The sequence below is a fragment of the Electrophorus electricus genome, chromosome 16, assembly GCF_013358815.1.
Source record: "Electrophorus electricus isolate fEleEle1 chromosome 16, fEleEle1.pri, whole genome shotgun sequence".
NCBI classification, from domain to species: Eukaryota; Metazoa; Chordata; class Actinopteri; order Gymnotiformes; family Gymnotidae; genus Electrophorus; species Electrophorus electricus.
The window spans coordinates 2700701-2719763 of record NC_049550.1 but is presented as its reverse complement, the minus strand read 5'-3'; the positions used below and the strand labels follow the sequence as shown (position 1 = coordinate 2719763).

Here is a 19063-nt window from a genome sequence, read left to right as displayed (position 1 = left end):
CAACCACGGACTGTTTTACAGTCACAGACGAACCCTAACCCCATTATCACTGCTCAGCATCTGACCCTGGAACCACTACCAACTTGATGTTAATTGGATGGCAGACATGAATATGAAATTTTCCTGGCGGTGGATTTCTTTCAACTTGGAAATAACAGTGACTGAACACAGCTTTTTAAAAATTTTATTTACCTTTTTTTATCCTGATAATGCAGCTTGCATGAGCTCGATCGCAGGTAAACAGATAAGAGATCAGAGCCGTATCTGCGTAATGCCACATTCAAGAGGCACGAGGGACAATGGTAGCTGATCTCGGACAGAAACACGCCAGCCGAGAGCCCAGCGAGCTTCCTGCGAGGGGTGCCTGATGCGACTCGTCTGCTTCCATCCAGCTACCTTTGATGCGAGGGGACTGCTTTCGGCATTGCATTTGTTTGTTTTGGTGGTCAGAATCAAGGAGGCACTTCAAAACCATTTCCCCTGAACGTGCTGCTTCCATTAAGGATACGGAAGCTGAAAGAAGGAAAAAAAGTGCACGCCACGTGTTGACCATCTAATGGACTTTGCTTCTAATTACACGACCTAATGTCTGAAAGCCGGGGGAGTGGGGGTGGGGGGTGAAAAGGAGCACTCCCGGGATGCACCTAGGTGTGCTTACAAAAGCCAAATTGCTTGCCTGGCTAGGCAGGCGGGCGGCAAGGTTCAACACAAACCCGCTTGTTTTCCGTCTCGTCTAATCGACTGGCTGTGTGCATTAATGGATGAAAGCCCTCCCTCACTCTCACTTTCCCCCCGCCAGCCAGATGCAGCACCTCCTTCTTTGATGGGGGCCACTGGGGCTTACACCCCTTACCGTTCGCCTGCTTTCCGAAGGTGTGCGCCATCGATGGGTTCCACGAGAGTGGAAGACGACAGAGATCGCACCGTCAGTCATGGACATTGAATTTGATGGTTGCATTTTCTCTTGTGGAGTGCTCCTAAACCTGAACCCTATTGAGTGCTCCCTGATGCAGGATGCATGTGGTGCATGTGATGCAGTTCTCGTGAGCAGCCGTATCCATGGCAAACCACGGCATGCCAGGAAAAGAGAGTAAAGGTAATTAGGCAAATGCTGATGTGTAATATGAGGTACTGGAAAAAAAGCCACTGGAATCATATTTCAAGCTTAATTCCAATTCAAAGCACTGACACGAAGGACAGCAGCAAACTCTGTGCCTCCACCCTGTAGATCAGCTTCACAGGGTCTCAGCTTGCAGCTAAGTAACACAATGACTTGTAGATCTGTCAAAGCAGTCAACCGGTGACCCCATCTTGCCAAAGCAAACGCGACCTCCGCTGTGATGTCCGCTGGCCCCCAGTGACCGTTCTTAACAGCTCAGCCATACTGCTCTAGTGTCAGCCTCTACAGGATCCCTAATAAATTGCAAGCTTGGAGCACACTTATCTTCGGCCCCACAATGCTTCTCAGAACACGTAGCATGGAGCTGCTAGCCCGTGTGCATACTGATCAGATCATCAAGTCTTCAAGCCTCATCAGAATAACCAAAATCTGTTGATGTCAAGAACCGCAATACATAGAATTTGCTCACATCATTCCTACTCCTATCCTATCCCTCTTCATCATCTTTTCCACTTGCTTTATTTTTTAATCAGGTATGTAGGAAACTGACATATTATCCATTTGTTTGTAAGATAATAGGAATAACATTAATTTGTCAGTGACTTTTGTAGTGGGTATGCATGATTAGTCAGGGGTCTCATTGGTCATGCAAACTGAATGGAGTGGGAAAACAAGTCAAGCAGAAGAGATGTTTGTTTGTTTACCTCATCTTTGTTTTTGTCTCTTTATCAGTGTTTATTGGCTATTTAGAGCTGGGCCAAGCTGCCAAGTCTCGAATGAGACTGCCGGCCCATCTGGTGACGGCATGCACTAGTACGCGCTCTTAATGAGTGAGGCCAAGTGCATACTGGCCATGTGCAGAGGCCTCGCGGAGAGTCCATCCTCTCCATCTCACATGATCCCTTTGAACTGGAGCCATGACAGCAGCATATGCAACACAGAAGCATAATGCTGCATTATTGTGGATGGAGTCTTGATGGGTGTTGGACGGCCTCTACTGGCGAAGTTCTAAAGCCCAGAGTGTCATTGCCGACATGCCGACGTGTCAGTTCGGACATGTCAGTGTCAGTGGCTCCTGGACTGGCTGGGCGCTGCTTTGTTATCATATGATTTGGAGTGAGGTTGCAGGCAATTTTTTTTCCCAGAACATGTGATCAACACCTCAAATAAAGCAGCATCCAAGAACCCAGATAATATAGGTCTATGCACCTGAAATGTGAAATGTATCTTCCTGCTTTTCTGAAAAGGCCATCCTTGCTTGCCTCTTGATAAAAGGGCGAATGACGGCTGAGTCACAAATCTCTAGAGTAGTACCCTTCCATCCTGGTTCACTTTCATCTGCCCTTCCCAAGATACATAAGATACATATGAAAGCATCTTTGGCTCTTTTTCAAATATTTCTGAAGCAGATGAGTAGAGACTGAGAAGAAAAGAAAAGAAAAGAAAAGAAAAGAAAAGAAAAGAAAAACAGCTCACTTGTAAGCATCACTGTTTTCAATTGTATGTCCTGTATTTTTAACAGTATCTTATTTGATACAGCCAATAATAATCAGTTTAGAAGTGTAATACAAAGTAACTCAAGATTGGTTGCCTCAGTGTTTGAGGATTTCACAAATACACACATATACACACAAACTGTGTTTGTATCTGCATCACAGCACAGAGATGCAAATTGTGGGTTAGCATGGCTTGAATAGGAACACCTTTAAACATTTGTGCATGTGTAGAACTGTTCATTAAGTCAGTGTTGATTACATATACAGTGGTGGAACATTTATGACCTTTAGCTGACACTTTTATCCAAAGCAACTTACAAATATGACTGAGTATAATTTGAGCAATTAAGGGTTAAGGGCCTTGCTTAGGGAGCCAACAGGGGCAACTTGCTGGAGGTGGGGCTAGAACTGGCAACCTTCTGATTACTAGTCAAGTACCATAAACACTGAGTTACCACTGCAGGATTATGAGGAACAAGCAGAGGGATATATATGACTTAACAAACATTTATATGAAGTTTATATTTATATTAAACTACATTTTACTGTCTGCAATAGTCTCCTTCTTGGACTACAACACAGCACAAGATTTTCGCACAACTGTCATCCTAATAAATTGCATGGAAAAAAATAGGGTGTAATGGCCTTGACTCCTTTAAGCCTCAGGACCCTCACCTTTCACAGGTTGTTGATATCTTCATGTGAGAGTGTTTGACACTTGCAAGATTTGTTTGTATTTGTATTTCCTCTTCTGCAAGCAACATGCATGTTCAGGTATATTTAACAAATGCTGACTTACTTTATAACCTTTTTGATCAGTTGGCATTTAGGCATTTTAAGTTTATTCATTCATTCTTTTTTTCTTTTTTTTTTTCTTTTCTTTTTTTTTTCTGGAAGACAAAATGTTCCCATTTACTTCAGGACACTGCTTCAGTTATCAAGAAAAGCCAGTAAGTTGAGTCCAAAGCCAGCCATGTGCATCCAAGCCATAAAACTTGTCCATGCTTCACAGATGAGGGTGTGTGCTGTGGATCATTTGAAACCTTATCTTTGAAACTTTCCATCAGGGCCAAAGTGTGAGAAGAACCCAAATCAAAAAAATATCAAATGATGTGCTCATGCTTCCTATTACACCCAAAATGATATGGAAATGTATATTTTGGCATTTAAATTATTATGAACTTTAAAGGTTCATAAATAACCTTTTTTTTGTAAACAATGTCTGTAATTAACTTTAAATAAGATGCACATCTTGAGCTGTATAAAGCTTATGACTTTTGTGAGATGATTTATGGCTCGGGCTAAATCTGACCTGCAAACCCAAAATATGGTAATATAAAGATAATTTGAGAGAGTAATGGTTATTAGAAGCAATGGATATTTGACATGGCCTCTGGCTAGCTATTCAACCTGTGAGACTTTTTTGAAACAATGAGGTAGACACACACACACACACACACACACACACACAAAACTCCCTGTGTCTGTGTGTGTGTGTGTGTGTGTGTGTGTGTGTGTGTGTGTGTGTGTGTGTGTGTGTGTGTGTGTGTGTGTGTGTGTGTGTGTGTGTGCATGTAGAGAACACACTGCCAGGTCCATTTTGCAGCCACAATCCACCAACAACCAATCAGAGCCAAGCGCCCCTCTCGTAGTGTGCTTGGAGTTTCCATGCCAGCTGGCCTCGGCAAGCACTGTCTGTAGGCAATATCATATGGCCTCATTTTGCTGCTGAAGAGACTAGAGAACAGCATATTTTACTGGGTTTTTTTATGTTTGTTTGTTTGTTTTGCTTTGTTTTGGGTTTTTTTTTCTATTTGGCAGCCTGACTTACTGTTTAATCTGGTTAGTGTTGCTTAATGTTTGTTTTCTTTGTTGTTTTTTGTATTGCTTTTTGTTGTTGTTTTGTTGTTTAGGATTAAGCCTAGGCCAGGGCAAAAAAAGTGTTGCAGCTAAACTAAAAAATAGGTGTGGCTAATGTTGACACTAATGCAAATCTCTGGTGTGTTGAAGAAAAGTAAAACTGAGAAAACCACTCCATCAATAATGAATGCAGCACTATCAGTATTAAGCAGAATGTTTAAAACCTACACCAGTGCATGGCTTCAGAGGTGGCCTCACTTGTTTTCAACATGTTCATTTTTCGAAACAAACCCCCACACCAACAATTTTCCAAAAAAGGTCTGTGGTGAAAGCAAGGGGAGGGGAAATGCCAGCATATCTCTAGGCATTTGAAGTTCAGATGAAAAACGTGAATGCTCAAAACATCCCACTAGCGATTGCAGAGGTAACACCTACAGCCTACTCAATAATAAACTCATGCTGCGCATACTCATTATCTTCACCCGTAACCCCGCCTGATGAATTCGTTTTCTTAAGACATCATGCCATTGGGGTGAATTATAAGTCCTTTGATTATATTTCTGTTGAATCATTAAGCCCTGGAAATGGCATGAATATTGAATCATATCTCAGCTCCCAAAGTTTCCCATCTTACGGTCAATAGCGAAGGGGAGTTGAGATGGAAGGGGCCTTATGGATAATAATTGGCTGAGCTGAGTCCGAGTCTTTCAGAAGACTGTTCGTTAAAGCTGAATCTAATGAAAACAAAGGCCCTGAGAGGACATTAGTAGGCAAGTGAAGAGAGAGAGAGACAGGGAAAGAAAGATGGGGAACGAGAGAGAGAGAAAGAGAGAAAAGGGGATGAAAGCCAAAAGAATAAAATAGTCTGAAAGAGAGAAAGAAAGAGAAAGAGTCAGACAGATACAGGGAAAGAAAGGGGGGAGATAGACAAAGAGAGAACATGGTTTCACTGTTATCAGTGTTCCTTATGCACTTTTTTACTATTTGTGTATTTTCTGCTTGTTTTGATTGTGAAGCAGCACTGTGCATGGGAAAGACATAATATAAATAAAAGAGATGATGATGATGATGATGATGATGATGATGATGATGATGATGATGATGATGATGATGATGATGATGGTGTGATGATGAGAGACCAGGGCGCAGTCTGGGATCGTTGTTCGTTTCCCAGCAGGCATTACTTCTGCAGTGACCTGTTTCACCTGCAGCCAAAAACTGCCATTGGTGCTTTGGCCCTGGGCCTTTGATTGATGTGGCGGAGAATACCAAGATTTGTCTCCATTAGAGGTCAAGTATCTCTGAAAGTCCTTTTAACAGCTTTTAATGGATCTTGATTGGCCCCTAAGGATTTTTTTTTTCCTTTATTTTTTCAAGTGCATGTAGCTAAAAGTCTCAAAGGGAGAGAAATTAGCTGTGTTTTTATTATTTTATTAATTTGAAACAAATCTCACATGTGAAGCACAACTGAAGTTTAATCCATTTGAAGTAAATGCTTTGTTTTTCTACCCCCACCATATTTGTTTGTTATTTTGTTATTATAGGACTTGATATACGTAATTTATTTTACACCATTGTTGTAATTTGGGAGACGTGTTTCTGCCAGGCTTCAGTCATACAGGGACTTGGGTAGGATACAGTATTTCTCAGAGCATCAAATCTGTTATGACAGGTCTTAATTGCGTATTCAAAGAAGCTGTCAACCTGTCTTCCCGAAGGGTTGTGTGCATTACTGATTTGACATTTTTGGGGGGTCTCACTGGATGATGAACTGACTTGAGTCCATAATGCAAGTATGAGAGCGAGTCTGCTCTTCAAGCCAAGCATGGGAGCCTCTGTAATCTGGAAGACAGTCTGCACTCTACTGTAGCTGTACATAGAGGAATAACTCTTTCTACAGAACTTACACAGTAGTGGAGATCACAATGTCTCCCAAGTACAGATGTATTCTTAATTGCGCATCCCTTGGTGAATTCCTTTGGACCAGTGATTATATTAATGCAGGACTAAAAAAAGACACTAGCTAGGTTTAAACTGGCCCCAGGTCTGACAGCATGGCAGTCAGACCCATCAGGATAACAGCAATCACATTCCCATTCCAACATGTTCCCAGGAAATATTGCTGACTTTGGTGCGGTGAGATATTTCAGGTCTGTAAGGTACCTTGGCACTTTGGCTGGGGTTCTGAAAGCAGAGTTCAGTTTTAACCAGCTAACTCAGAAATGTCCTGGAGGCACACTCCGGATTTTTTTATGAAGAGAGAACTTGTCAAGTGTATATATTTCAAAGTTTGAAAGTTTTTTTTAACCTGCTTGATAATTTTTGATTATAGATGCTCAGGTTTTTTTTTTTGTTGTTGTTGTTGTTTTTTTTGTTTTGTTTTGTTTTGTTTTGTGTGTGTGTGTGTGTGTGCGTGTGTGTGTGTGCCTGCATGACTGCATGACAGCAAGTGTGAGTTAGCATCTCGAATGAAGACAAAATTATTTGGATAAAAAGCAATGGCAGAAAAGTAGAATTTAGCCTCCTTTGATTTGAAATGATCACTTAATTCCCAGTTACATTTGACACCCATTAAATGGTCAGGCCTGTTTAAAAGCAGGCAGCAAGGTGGACAAATAACAGACTCTCATGCATTTGTGGTTCTGATGAACATTTTCATTCGCCACCTTTATCAGATTTCCAGCTCCCAGTTCAGCCCGATTGCATTTGGTGTCACCTCTAAAAAAGAAAAAGAAAAAGAAAAAAACTTTCGTGTGATAGTGAAAAGAAAATGAACAATTACTCAATGGCTTAGAGGAGGAGAAAACCTCACAGACACAGGCTGGCTATTGCGAGGATTCACTCTCTAATCTCGCTTGACCTAAATTCAGTCGAATCCATTGTATTTATATGACTTTTTTATTATTTTCATACAATCACATATCTCAGTTTTCTACTAATTATTACAAGCATGACCCAAGTAACCCTAAGTGACAAATGTATAGCTATACTGTACATAAATATACCACTGCATAATTACCAATTGGGGTTTTGCTCAGTTCATGGACATGGTAAATCAAGAGTGAACTTGCGTCATCACTATTTTTAAGTCCTGTAAGGTCCGATATAGTGTCAATTTTTTTTTTCCCCAGGCAAATCTCTGTTCTTAAAATGGCACTACCTGAGTGGCCCTGGAGGAAGAGTCTTTGATGCACCAAGGAGCCCTTCACTATCTTCTTCATCCTCTAACAGATTCTCTCCATTATGAGGAATCCCATAATCCTTCAGCGGGTGGCATTTTTCATCCTGACTCATTGGGAAACAATAGGATTTGGGATGGGTGAAATGCAATCAGAGGCCTGAAACCTAATTACCATTTAGGGCACTGAGGAAAGAGGGGGTTCTACCTCTGCACACCACAATTATACTAACACCCCCATTTGTCATGCTAAACTGTCTCCTCCCGGCTGACTCTGAAAACTCCTGGAGAGACACTGAGGGTTTTCTTTTTGAAGTCCAGGCAGTAACATTTCTTGCAGTAAATGCCAGTAATGGGTGTCAGTGCCACCAAGTGCCAGTCTTGCTGGTCCTGGTGTAGAATTAAAAATGAACCAAAATTAATGATTTTTTGTAAACTTAATAGTTTAAATCTAATAACAATAATGATATGTATTCTTCTTCTTTTAATTATTATTATTATTATTATTTTTATTATTATTAGCCTTAGCATTAGTAACCTTTAATTTGTGCTTTACTCTCTTATTGGTAAATACTGATTGGATTTTCGCAGCTTTTCTTGTTGGTTGAGCTGATTAAATTGTGTTTACAGTTGGAGTTGGATGGTTAGTGTTACGAGTGCATATAAAAAGGTCCCAATTTTCTCCACTGGATAGGGGCTCCATTATGAGCATTTGCCCTTCAAACGACTCCATAATGCAGTTTTACTCCAGTGCTCTGGCTGGCGTGAGCCCTTTCTCCCCTCTCTGTGCTTTTAATTTTGCTTGAAAGACAACCCCATCTTTCATTCTTACTTCCTTCTAATGTGCTCAGTGGTCTCATTCAAATTACTGTTATTGGGTGAAGATTTATGGGATTTGTAGTTTACTCTTTTGTCTTTCTCCTGTTCTTTTGGCAAGATGACTTGTACTTCATGAATGAGGAATTCATGAATGAAATAATCATGCACTGGACTTGGAGCTACATTGCGCATGTCAAACATTTTGTAGACTATCTGGTGACATTCATCACACCTTGCTTTTGACCTTCTGACCCCTTTGCCCTCTGCTAAGGGAATGTTAAATTCTCTCTCTCTCTCTCTCTCTCTCTCTCTCTCTCTCTCTCTCTCTCTCTCCACCTCTCCGCTCTCTCGAGCCAGGGTCCACCGAGACTATACTTTTATCTTTCTCCGCTGAGCTCCCCATATCTCGCAGCGGTGCTTTTGTGAGGGATTATACGAAGTTCAACAGACACTCTTGTACTTCATAGATCACTTCCACCCATGTATATTCATGTGTGTCCAGACACAGGTCACTCTTGAAAAAAGACTTATGTTTTTTTATATATATCAGAGTTTTACCTGGTAAAAAAGCTACCTCTCTAGTTTTTTTTTTCTTCTTCCATTCAACTTCAGTATTGTTAGCCTCACTATGACATTGCAAAGGTTGTTAAAAGAGAATTAAAATTCCATAACTAAAATTAAAAAACACATATACCTTAGTTCTAATGTCCCAGGTCTATCGCTCGTGGGTTGCACTTGTTATACAGGACATATGATTTACAAATGACATTTTGGTGAAATACACATACCCATTCTGCACAGGAAAACATTAGACCAAATGTGTAAAACCTACTGTCAAATTTATTGTGATGTTAACAACAAATTGCACCATGGTAACACTTTTCCTCTTTCATAAATGTGAGTTGCTGGCATATTTGTGCGATACATGGTGCTACGTGTTTTGACCTCCTTTACAGACATAATTCATAAAAGAACATCATTCAGCAAAAAAAAAGAAAAAAAAACTGAATCTGTCCAGAGGTAAATGTCCTGGACAGTAGTTGATAAGGTCTGAAAGATCTTTTGTAACAGAGTTTGGTCATACGTGCAAATGATCAAATGATCACTTAGATAATTGACAAATTTATTGTAAAAGGCACATTTTTGGACTGTTTGGATTAAGCATGGTGGGGAACTTTGTAACTGCAGTACACAAATAGCAAAGTGGTTTCCTTGAAAGGTACCTCAGAATGCTGCAAGCTTTTGCCATATGAAATGCAAATTTAAGTGTTACAGAGGAAGAAATAATAATAATAGTATGTTTAATTTATACCGTGCCTTTCTCAAGCTCAAACTATAAACAAATATAGATTGAGGAGAGTTATAACTGTCCTGCCATGATTTAGAAGAAGCACTGATGTCATCAACTTGTGGAACCAGGCAGCTCCCGCCTTGGTGAAAGTTACAGAAAGTTACATTTTTGTGTAACTTGCAGTTTTTAGCATACTGCTGGTCTAAAGACTGCACTTAGTCAATCAACTGTCTTTAATGTTTTGATAGGTTTTCAACTAGAGCTCAGGTGAATTTAGTACATTGGTAAGTTGATACTTGTATGCTAATTATTGCTACAGTAACCTTATGAATAGGAATTACTGTGTCACATATTTTGTGCATGTTACTGTCATGTTTTATGCATCTCACCTAAATATAGATTTATTTGAGAATGAAATAAAAACAAAAGTGGCCATCTTTACAAAAACGTCACTCCACTGGAATGGGTTAGATGTGACAGTCCCAGGAGAGGCGTCTGGCGTTTTCTGTGGGTAATGTGTGCTGATCCTGACATTTAATTAAATGGAATAAAGGAGTAATCTAGCAACAAAAATTGCTTACAGAGTGAGAGGGCAAGCAAAGTGTTTCAGGACTAATCTGACCCAGCAGTAACACAGCTAGTGCTCAGAAATGAGGACCAAGAACTCAAACAACTGGAAAACTATAAACACTCAAAAGGAGCATGAAGAAGCGCTATGGTGGATGCTCTGTGGCAGATGCTCTCATTGAAGCTATGGGGTGGATGTCTTTTTGAGGAAAATTTGACTGCTTAATAAATTTGACTTTTTTATGCCAAAGGGAAAACAGAAGAATTTATTTTGCGTTATCTTAAAGTTTTTTTATTAGGATTCATATAGAAACTTACATTGCTGCCACAGTGTAAAATCAACAGTGCAGCACTGACACTATATTATGGGTTGGTAAGATAGACTTATTTTCAAGTATATGAAATGAGGAAATACAATTTTCCATAAAGTATTTAGCTCATCATATCAATATCATCCCTTACATCTCATTCACATTTCTCCACACAGTGTCTTACTGGGCTAGTTTTTCTACAGAACTCTACATACAATTGACTTTCTGCATTTGATTCTGTTGTACAACTTGCTAGTTTTCTGTTACATTGAGTGATCTGGTAAGGAAACGGTACAGCAGTGTTTTTCATTTTTGTTTGTTTTTGGGTTTTTTTTGCACACTCTTGCAGCCATTGCCTACTGCAAATTAAGAGGACACATTAAAAGCGTGCAATGCAACAGTGCACTCAAGACAAATGTGTAAATTAATAAAACACAATGAGTGTGACTTTAATGTGTAAATTCTGGGTGTAAATAGGTGCAGTCCCAGCATGCTCTGGGGCACTCTCCTTGAGATGCCATTCAGAACACCCAGCAGAAAACCGGCCGGGTACAGAAGCAGTCGAGACATCTGTTTCTCCTCTGGGGAGAACTTACACTAGTGCAGGAGAGATGGCCAGTGGGTAATGGCGAGGACGAGCCATGCGAAAACATTCTTTTCCCACTGCTAAGGCGTTTCATGGCTGTCAGACAGAGAGCCGCAGTGAAGACAGCAGTCATCTATACCCCACCTCGCACTCCCCAACCAGCTCCCAGCCCCACCCCCTTTGAGCGTCCTAATTGCTCATGCGGAAATGAAGGGCGTGAATTGGATGGGCTGTCCACTTTTCACGGCCAATCAGATCTGGACAAATCACATCAAATCGTGGAAAGGCATTTTTTTTTAATTTAAAGTTGAGACTGGGACATGTCCTTCTGAACGAGCCTTAAGAGACAGAAATAAAATAAGTTGAATATATACTGAATGGAATACATAGACCGAGCGTCACTCCTCACCTCTGACCCTGAAAACATATGGCATCCTCATAACTCATATGCCTCTGATGAGCAGGAGGACAGACAGTACACACTTTCATAATCTTCACCAATCTCTTACAAGCTGCCTTTATGCATACCAGGTATAGCTGATTGCTTTGTTTTTTTTGTCCTGAAAATCTGTCAAAGCAGTGTTGTGATTTTGACTACATGTCATTCAATGTGACTTTGATTACACATGAAAACCCTGTGACTGTCACTGGATTATTATTTTGTAGTTCAAAAAGTAGGCTACAGTGCTTTCATATTGGAAAGATGCACTGGAATAAACTTGATGCTTGCTTTTGCTTCTAAGTGTTTTTCCTCTGTTAAGTCAAAATGAATGCTCATCATACTGTACTACATGAGATTATTTTTTTCTTCCCTCCTCAGAAATCCTTAATGGTGGTGTGTATGTGGACCAAAATAAGTTCCTTTGCCATGCAGACACCATTCACTGGCAGGATATTGTGAAGAACCCCCACGCTGAGCTGCTTGTGGTGCCTTCTAACAACAGCGGCAATTCATGTGCGTATTCCACGGAGCTTGTGTATGCAAGCCATAACTGGTCTACCAGGGCCAATTGATCTATAATCAGTTATAACACCAGTCATGACATGAGATAGAGAAATGATAGGTTAGTGATAATATGAACTAGACAGGAATACACACTGCTTGGAGATTCATTATAAATCGCCTCACAACCATTTTTACAGTCTACAGTAAACAACATACTCTCTCAGCATAAATGTGCTTCAGGCTCTTGTGATGTGATCCATTTTGTGTACAATAAATGACTTGCTATTGAACAGCTTATCAAATTTGGCATGTTTATTATGTTTATTCTGTCATTTTTTTAAGAAAAACCCTGCAGGGGGGTAAAAAAAACCCTCTTATAATTATTTTTGTGTAATTTCAGTCTCTCTCAGGATTAATTAAGAGTAGGGGAGTCAGAGTGCTCTTTCACAGTACTTTCTCTTCAGTTCCCTTATAATGTGTCAACATTATACAACAATAACTTGCAAAAGTGTTAAATTGGTGAATCCTAGCAAGAACGTGAATAAAAAATAAAATTAGATGATGTGAATTTACACCGTGGCCATGATGTGAAACAATATGTAAACACACTTCTTGCTTGTTTGATTCATTAATGTATTAGCATCTTGAAACTACATTAGTAAAAGAAATTAAAGTGTATGCAAGTTTTGGGCTTCAGTGAAGAACAAAGGATTATAGTAGCTAAAAAAGAGTCCATATGTGTGTGTGTGTGTGTGTGTGTGTGTGTGTGTGTGTGTGTGTGTGTGTGTGTGTGTGTGTGTGTGTGTGTGTGTGTGTGCGTGTGTGCATGTGCATCAAAGATTGGCAAATTGAGGCCCTTAGCAAAATGGAGTCTGCCGAACCCTTCAGTAAAGGAAAAGCCGACTCTCAATCAAGCTCAGTCTGACTCTGTAATTACCAGGCAGGCAATTAACCCCCGAAATACTGGCATGTTTGCTTCCTCAACAAGTGCCAAAGCCTGCATGGTGTCCTGTCCCACTTAACATATATTCTGCTTTGACAGTGATGCTGTTTCATCTGGAGCATCACAGCAGTGTGCAATAATGCTGCCTTCCCAGGCTTCAATAATTCCTGCCCTAATTGGAAACTGCTGAGGATGCTGTTATCATGCTGTTATCAGTTGTGCTGAAACAAAGCAACTTTCAAAAGGGAAGAGGCTGAAAATGGCTGAAATGCTTTAGAAGACTGTAAACTCCAGATTTATACTGTGCTATTAATAATTTGAAGGTGCTTCTAAATTCTGCCCTGTTTTTATGAGCATTTGAGGAAATTTGGCTGACTAATGCCATAAAAATTGATTATTAGTTGAACATTCAAAAGTATGCCATCACATTGAATTACTGTTATAAAATGGCTAAAATTTAAGTATTTTCATCATTTTAGATCTATTTTATAGAGCAAAATGATAGATACTGTGGTGCAGAGATCACTTTTTACGCAGACAGTGTACTTAATTTGTAGTTCCAATATGGAAAATGTAGCTTGATAGGAACTTGTAGGGGGCTTTTTGTGCTAATACAGCTTTATACTGTGCAAAAACCATAAAATAATACCTACCATCTACAGACAACATAATGCACTAAACATATTCTAAAGTTCATGTGCTGTTCAGTTAGCAATTATGATATTACAAAACATCAAGGATATGGAAGCTAATGTATTCTTCTATTAAATTATATATTGCTCTGGTGGAGCAGCCATGGGAAAAAGTGGGTGGTCTTTTAGAGTTGAGAAAATAACAGCACGCATACCCCCCCTACCAGTGCATCAACTACTTCATAAATTTTGTGCATTTTTGTAGTAATTGATGAGTTTTCTATGAAAAGTGATTTTAGCTTCATCTGTTTCATCCTTACAATGATCCTTTTCTAACTTCATAACTGTGGATGTGAGCTTCTATTGTGAGCTTTTTTCATGTAAGATTTTTTATTTTTATTTTATTTTTTTCTGTGCTTAGGTTTATGAAAGTCGCTTTTAAAAGGGATTTGGGATATGATGTGAAAGTGATTTTACTGTTGAAATACCGTAATCAGTGAAGGCATATCTTGCAACATATTGCTTTGTCTTGTTATATTTATGGATCCTTCAGACCTTATTATTCTTTAGGTTTGTTTGATTAATTAAAGAAAGGGATGAAGAAAGCAATCCATGGTTCTTTCAATCCATTCAGGTCTGATACAAAAACAATGAAGAACTTCTTTTTGTTAACATTTTGAATGAACTGTTATGTTCTACCTGTTCGGTAACGACAGTTGAACAGTGATGATGTCGGATGTGCTCCACAGGCAAACGATGTCATAGATCCTGTAATGGACGATGTTGGGGTCACCAGGAGGAACAGTGCCAAAGCTGTGAGTGACCAGCTCTCCACCAGCTAATTAAGCAAACACACCATGACAAGTTGCTCGGTCGCCTTTGTTACTTTATCACATTGTGATAGTGTTATTACCTCATCAACGTAACATTCAATGTGTTGTGTTTCAAAATAGCATCTCAGATGTACACACCAAGAGAACTAAATGATCATGCTAAATACTGATGTGTTTAGTGACATCGTTTTGGAAAATAATTAATCAAACCACTCTGATGTCCAGCCAACTGCACCACAAGGCAAAGTCTAGAAAGCTACAGAAACAACAGCCATGAAAGCTACAGAAACAACAATAAAAGTTATCTTAGATTTCTGAAGTAACACGCATCAGCCAGTCAGTGTCAGACTAAACAACCAAGCCTAAAATTGTGTTTTTTGAATATTGTAACATCTTATTGCCCTCCATTTGTCTTCATAAATAGTCTATATAATGAATTTAAGTATTCGTCTTACAGACATTTGTGAGCCTTAGATGCTTAGAGTTTCATTAGTGGAGATATTGGAAAAATAATACAAAAAAGGGGGCAATTTTTCACCATCTCTCCTCCCCCGTTGTGGCCTGGAAACTCTGACTCCTGGCTGGACAAGGAGCCCTCCCTGTCAGAGTCACAGTTCCCATGGTGACCTGCAGTCGAGGGGGTGGGATTTTTTATCCCTGCTGCAAGGACACTAATTACATAGGGAGGTCTGAGCTCAGGAGGGGGAGAATGAAGGGAATGAGAGGGAGGAGATATATATATATATATATATATATATATATATATATATATATATATATATATATATATATATACAGAGAGAGAGAGAGAGAGAGAGAGAGAGAGAGAGAGAGAGAGAGCAAGAAAGAGGAGATGAGGTGAAGGGAAAATGGCAAAGGTCGGGAGCCAAAAACTCTCCTGTCATGTGTTTGGAGTGCTTCAGCCTTTACAGTTCAATTAGACTCAAAACTGCATTAAAAAAATAAAAAATAAAAAAAATTGGCAGGACTGACTAGGGGTGACAAACAACAGGATGAAGAGGTTGACTTTTATTCTGCGACTTCTACTTAATAAGGAGCAAATTACATTTCCTGAGTTTTTATTATTCGGTTTGGTGGTTATAATAAGAATAGTCTCTCTTGATTGTAAGAAGAGACTCTGAGTTTAAGATTACTCTGCTGAGTTTATACCACTTATAAGAAAGATATAGTCCTTTTTTATTTCATAATAAAAATCCTCTTAATGTGGAATTACCTCTCAGAGTAGTGTCACCTTAAAACAATTCTTCAGTTTATCTCATCTGACACTCTGAGATTAACTCCCTGAAATGGAATCCCTTAGGAATCAGGTGTAGGATGTTATTCACTTTCTTTGGACCAATTTAACAGAAGAATCTGTATTTTCCTTTCCATAAGATACATTGAAGTGGACCCATGACTACATTATCCACAGTAAAGAGAGCAAAGACAACATGTGCGAAGAGATGTGCACTAAAAATCTGGATTATAATTTCTTGTTACATCAAAGACACTGACTCCATTTTAAGTGTATTTATTTGTCTGCACCCATCTCTAAATGAGTATCAAAGACAGTGAGTTCTGTACAAGTTATAAAAGTGTAACATAACTGAAGATTGAGTGCAGTATGAATTACGGTCACTTTAATGCTGCGTCTGTCTGGGTATCTAAGACGGTGCATGCTATATGAATAATTGCATGTAAGGTTGTATGAGGGAAATGTCAATAAGAGGGATGTATGTATTTATTTAGTGAAGAAGATGGTGTGTGTTATATGAATTATATATATGTAACATCAAAATTGTGATTGTGGTGTTGCAGTAACACAGACTGTGTGCGTTGCCTAGTGTGGAAGACGGTGTGTGCTATATGAATTATATACAGGTAAGGTTAAGGTTGTGTAATGTTTCAGTAACACAGATTGTGTGTGTTGCCCAGTGACGAAGACGGTGTGTGCTGAACAGTGTGACGGCCGCTGTTTTGGGCCCTATGTCAGCGACTGTTGCCATCGTGAGTGTGCTGGAGGCTGCTCTGGACCTAAAGACACAGACTGCTTTGTGGGTTGCATTTCTCAAGCAGTCATTTTCTATACATACATCTGCACACCTTTCTACTGTGCGTTTTTAATAGATACAGGTGTTTTAGAGTTAGTACTGAAATACTGAAACAATATTAAGCCTGGTTCTAGACTAGTCAACTTTCAGTACAGTTTAATTTAATTTAATGCCCTAATGATTGATTGATTAGTTCATAACTTGGCTTCCTCCTGAAAACTAACTGCAGTCAAATCATGCGACTTTAATGCTAGCAATGCTAGTATGTGTACAGTACTGGAAACAACAGACAGTATAAAATAATTGTATCAATATTATGAAATTATGGGTTATCAATGGGTCTCTGGTACTCAGAGATTTCACCACATTGTAGAAATATTGTGCTTATTATTTACAGCTTTATGAGTTTCGATTAATCCTGGTTATTGCTGTTCACTGCTGTTGGTTGTATACCTGCCAAAAGTTTTAATTAGAACAGCATTTCACCCTTCTGCTTCATGACTTAGATCAATTGTTCCAATTTTACTCACATTTTCTACCCAAATTGAACATTACGTTGTAGTTCATGACAAAACAAACCCTTAAATGGTCACCACAAGTATGATTAATGAACTACAGGAAGACATATTCTAGATCGTAATATAATTAGGGCATCCTGGAGGGTTTCCAGGCCCAATAATCTCTTCTTTAATCTTTTTTATTATTTGTTCTTGTCTGATAAAGGCCTGCACCAACTTCAACGACAGCGGTGCCTGCGTTACTCAGTGTCCTCAGCCTTTTGTCTACAACCCAACCACCTTCCAGCTGGAGCACAACCCCAAAGCCAAATACACTTACGGAGCCTTCTGTGTCAAGAAATGCCCACGTGAGTGTCACCATAGCCATCATGCCTATCCTCGAAGGCAAAAAAAATAAATAAATAAATTATATACATCATTTTGAGATTTTGGAAATAAAGTGAGATGTGAATAATCAGCATTATTAATTTCCAAATCATGTAACATGGATGTATGAAGTGTGGTGCTGCAAGTGTGATGCGTTTCAAACTGCAAAGCCCTGTTGTGTGCTCTCCCTACAGATAACTTTGTGGTGGACCACAGCTCCTGCGTGCGGGCCTGCCCCAGCAACAAGATGGAGGTGGAGGAGAACCGCATCAAGATGTGCATCCCGTGCACTGACATATGTCCTAAAGGTGAAACTCCAACATCCATATTTACTGGACAGGCCTTCCCATTATCTCACATTAATGTGCTTTCTGCAGAAGTGAACTGATGGAGCAAGGTGGCAAGCGTTTCATGTGACCTCCTACTGGCTCCTGGGAAATGTAGTCCATGAGTGAGTTCATTGACTCAACATAGCCAATGGTTGAAACACAAGCTGTGTTGTCGACAGGAACTGTGACAAGGTCAAAATGAATAATGGCATTTTGTAGTGTTTTGAATGGCTACTTTGCCACTGTCTTTCTCAAGCTGTCAAATAAAAAGTGACAATTTTATAACTTTGGGAGCCAAGTTAATAAATATGAAGATCCTTAGACTCCACTGTGGTTTGATGGGAAACATGTCTGGGGTCCACTTGGGTTGTGTCTTTCTTGCTGACTTCATATGACTAAGGTTTTCTCACGATTATGTAAGCCTGTGTTGTTTTGCTTGGGTCATGTCTGTCTTGCTGATTTCTGATGACTGATGATGTTTTTTTTTGGTTACATCAGCCTGTGTTGTGTTTGGGCCATGTCTGTATTTCAGTGTGCGATGGCATTGGTACAGGCAGCTTGCAGATGGCTCAGACTGTGGACTCCAGTAACATTGACAAGTTCGTCAACTGCACCAAAATCAATGGAAATCTGATCTTCCTCATCACTGGGATCAAGGGGTGAGGTTATTTCACTTTCTCACTTTTTCTCCTGTTTTTATCACACCAGTCCCATTGTCCTGTCCTTTCCACCAATGCATATAATTACCAGTATATTTAACATAATGTTGTATTTCCAACATATCAATTTGACTGTTTGATCATAGCCCAAATCTATAATACTGTTTTATTTCACTTACCATATTTATTATAATGGTTAGAGTTTAAATCCTCACAGTACATTCTATTGAATAGAAAACTGACATTGCAGTTGGACCTCTGCATTTGCGATGGCAATCCAAACACATGCATTCTCCTCCCTTCTCTGTTTACATTTCACAAATGGCCAAAGGAAGTTTACATTCTCATATTCTCTTCACTTCCTGTCACTGCTCTCCCAAACCAAACGGCCTTACAAATTGCAAATTGAGTTCCAAAACTGTCCCCCGCACATGTGCTCTACCACTAGAGTATTCAAATGGTAAATATCCCATCTTGTTTTAATTACATTTAGTAATGATAAAAGGTCAGTTTCAATTTACTTAACATCTTAAAGCAGTGAATAGTCCATATGAAACA

At 39.4% G+C, this 19063-nt stretch overlaps 1 protein-coding gene across 5 annotated transcripts in view; it reads left to right on the top strand.

The window, feature by feature from the left end:
- LOC113579187 (receptor tyrosine-protein kinase erbB-4) overlaps positions 1–19063 on the top strand; it is a 165441-nt gene that overhangs the window by 92308 nt on the left and 54070 nt on the right. For all 5 annotated transcript variants that reach the window (XM_035534874.1, XM_027012944.2, XM_035534872.1 and 2 more), the window contains exons 4-9: positions 12049–12183; positions 14499–14564; positions 16518–16636; positions 17357–17498; positions 17712–17825; positions 18379–18505. In XM_035534874.1, the coding sequence (XP_035390767.1) occupies positions 12049–12183; positions 14499–14564; positions 16518–16636; positions 17357–17498; positions 17712–17825; positions 18379–18505 (703 nt within the window). The remainder of the gene's footprint in view (positions 1–12048; positions 12184–14498; positions 14565–16517; positions 16637–17356; positions 17499–17711; positions 17826–18378; positions 18506–19063) is intronic.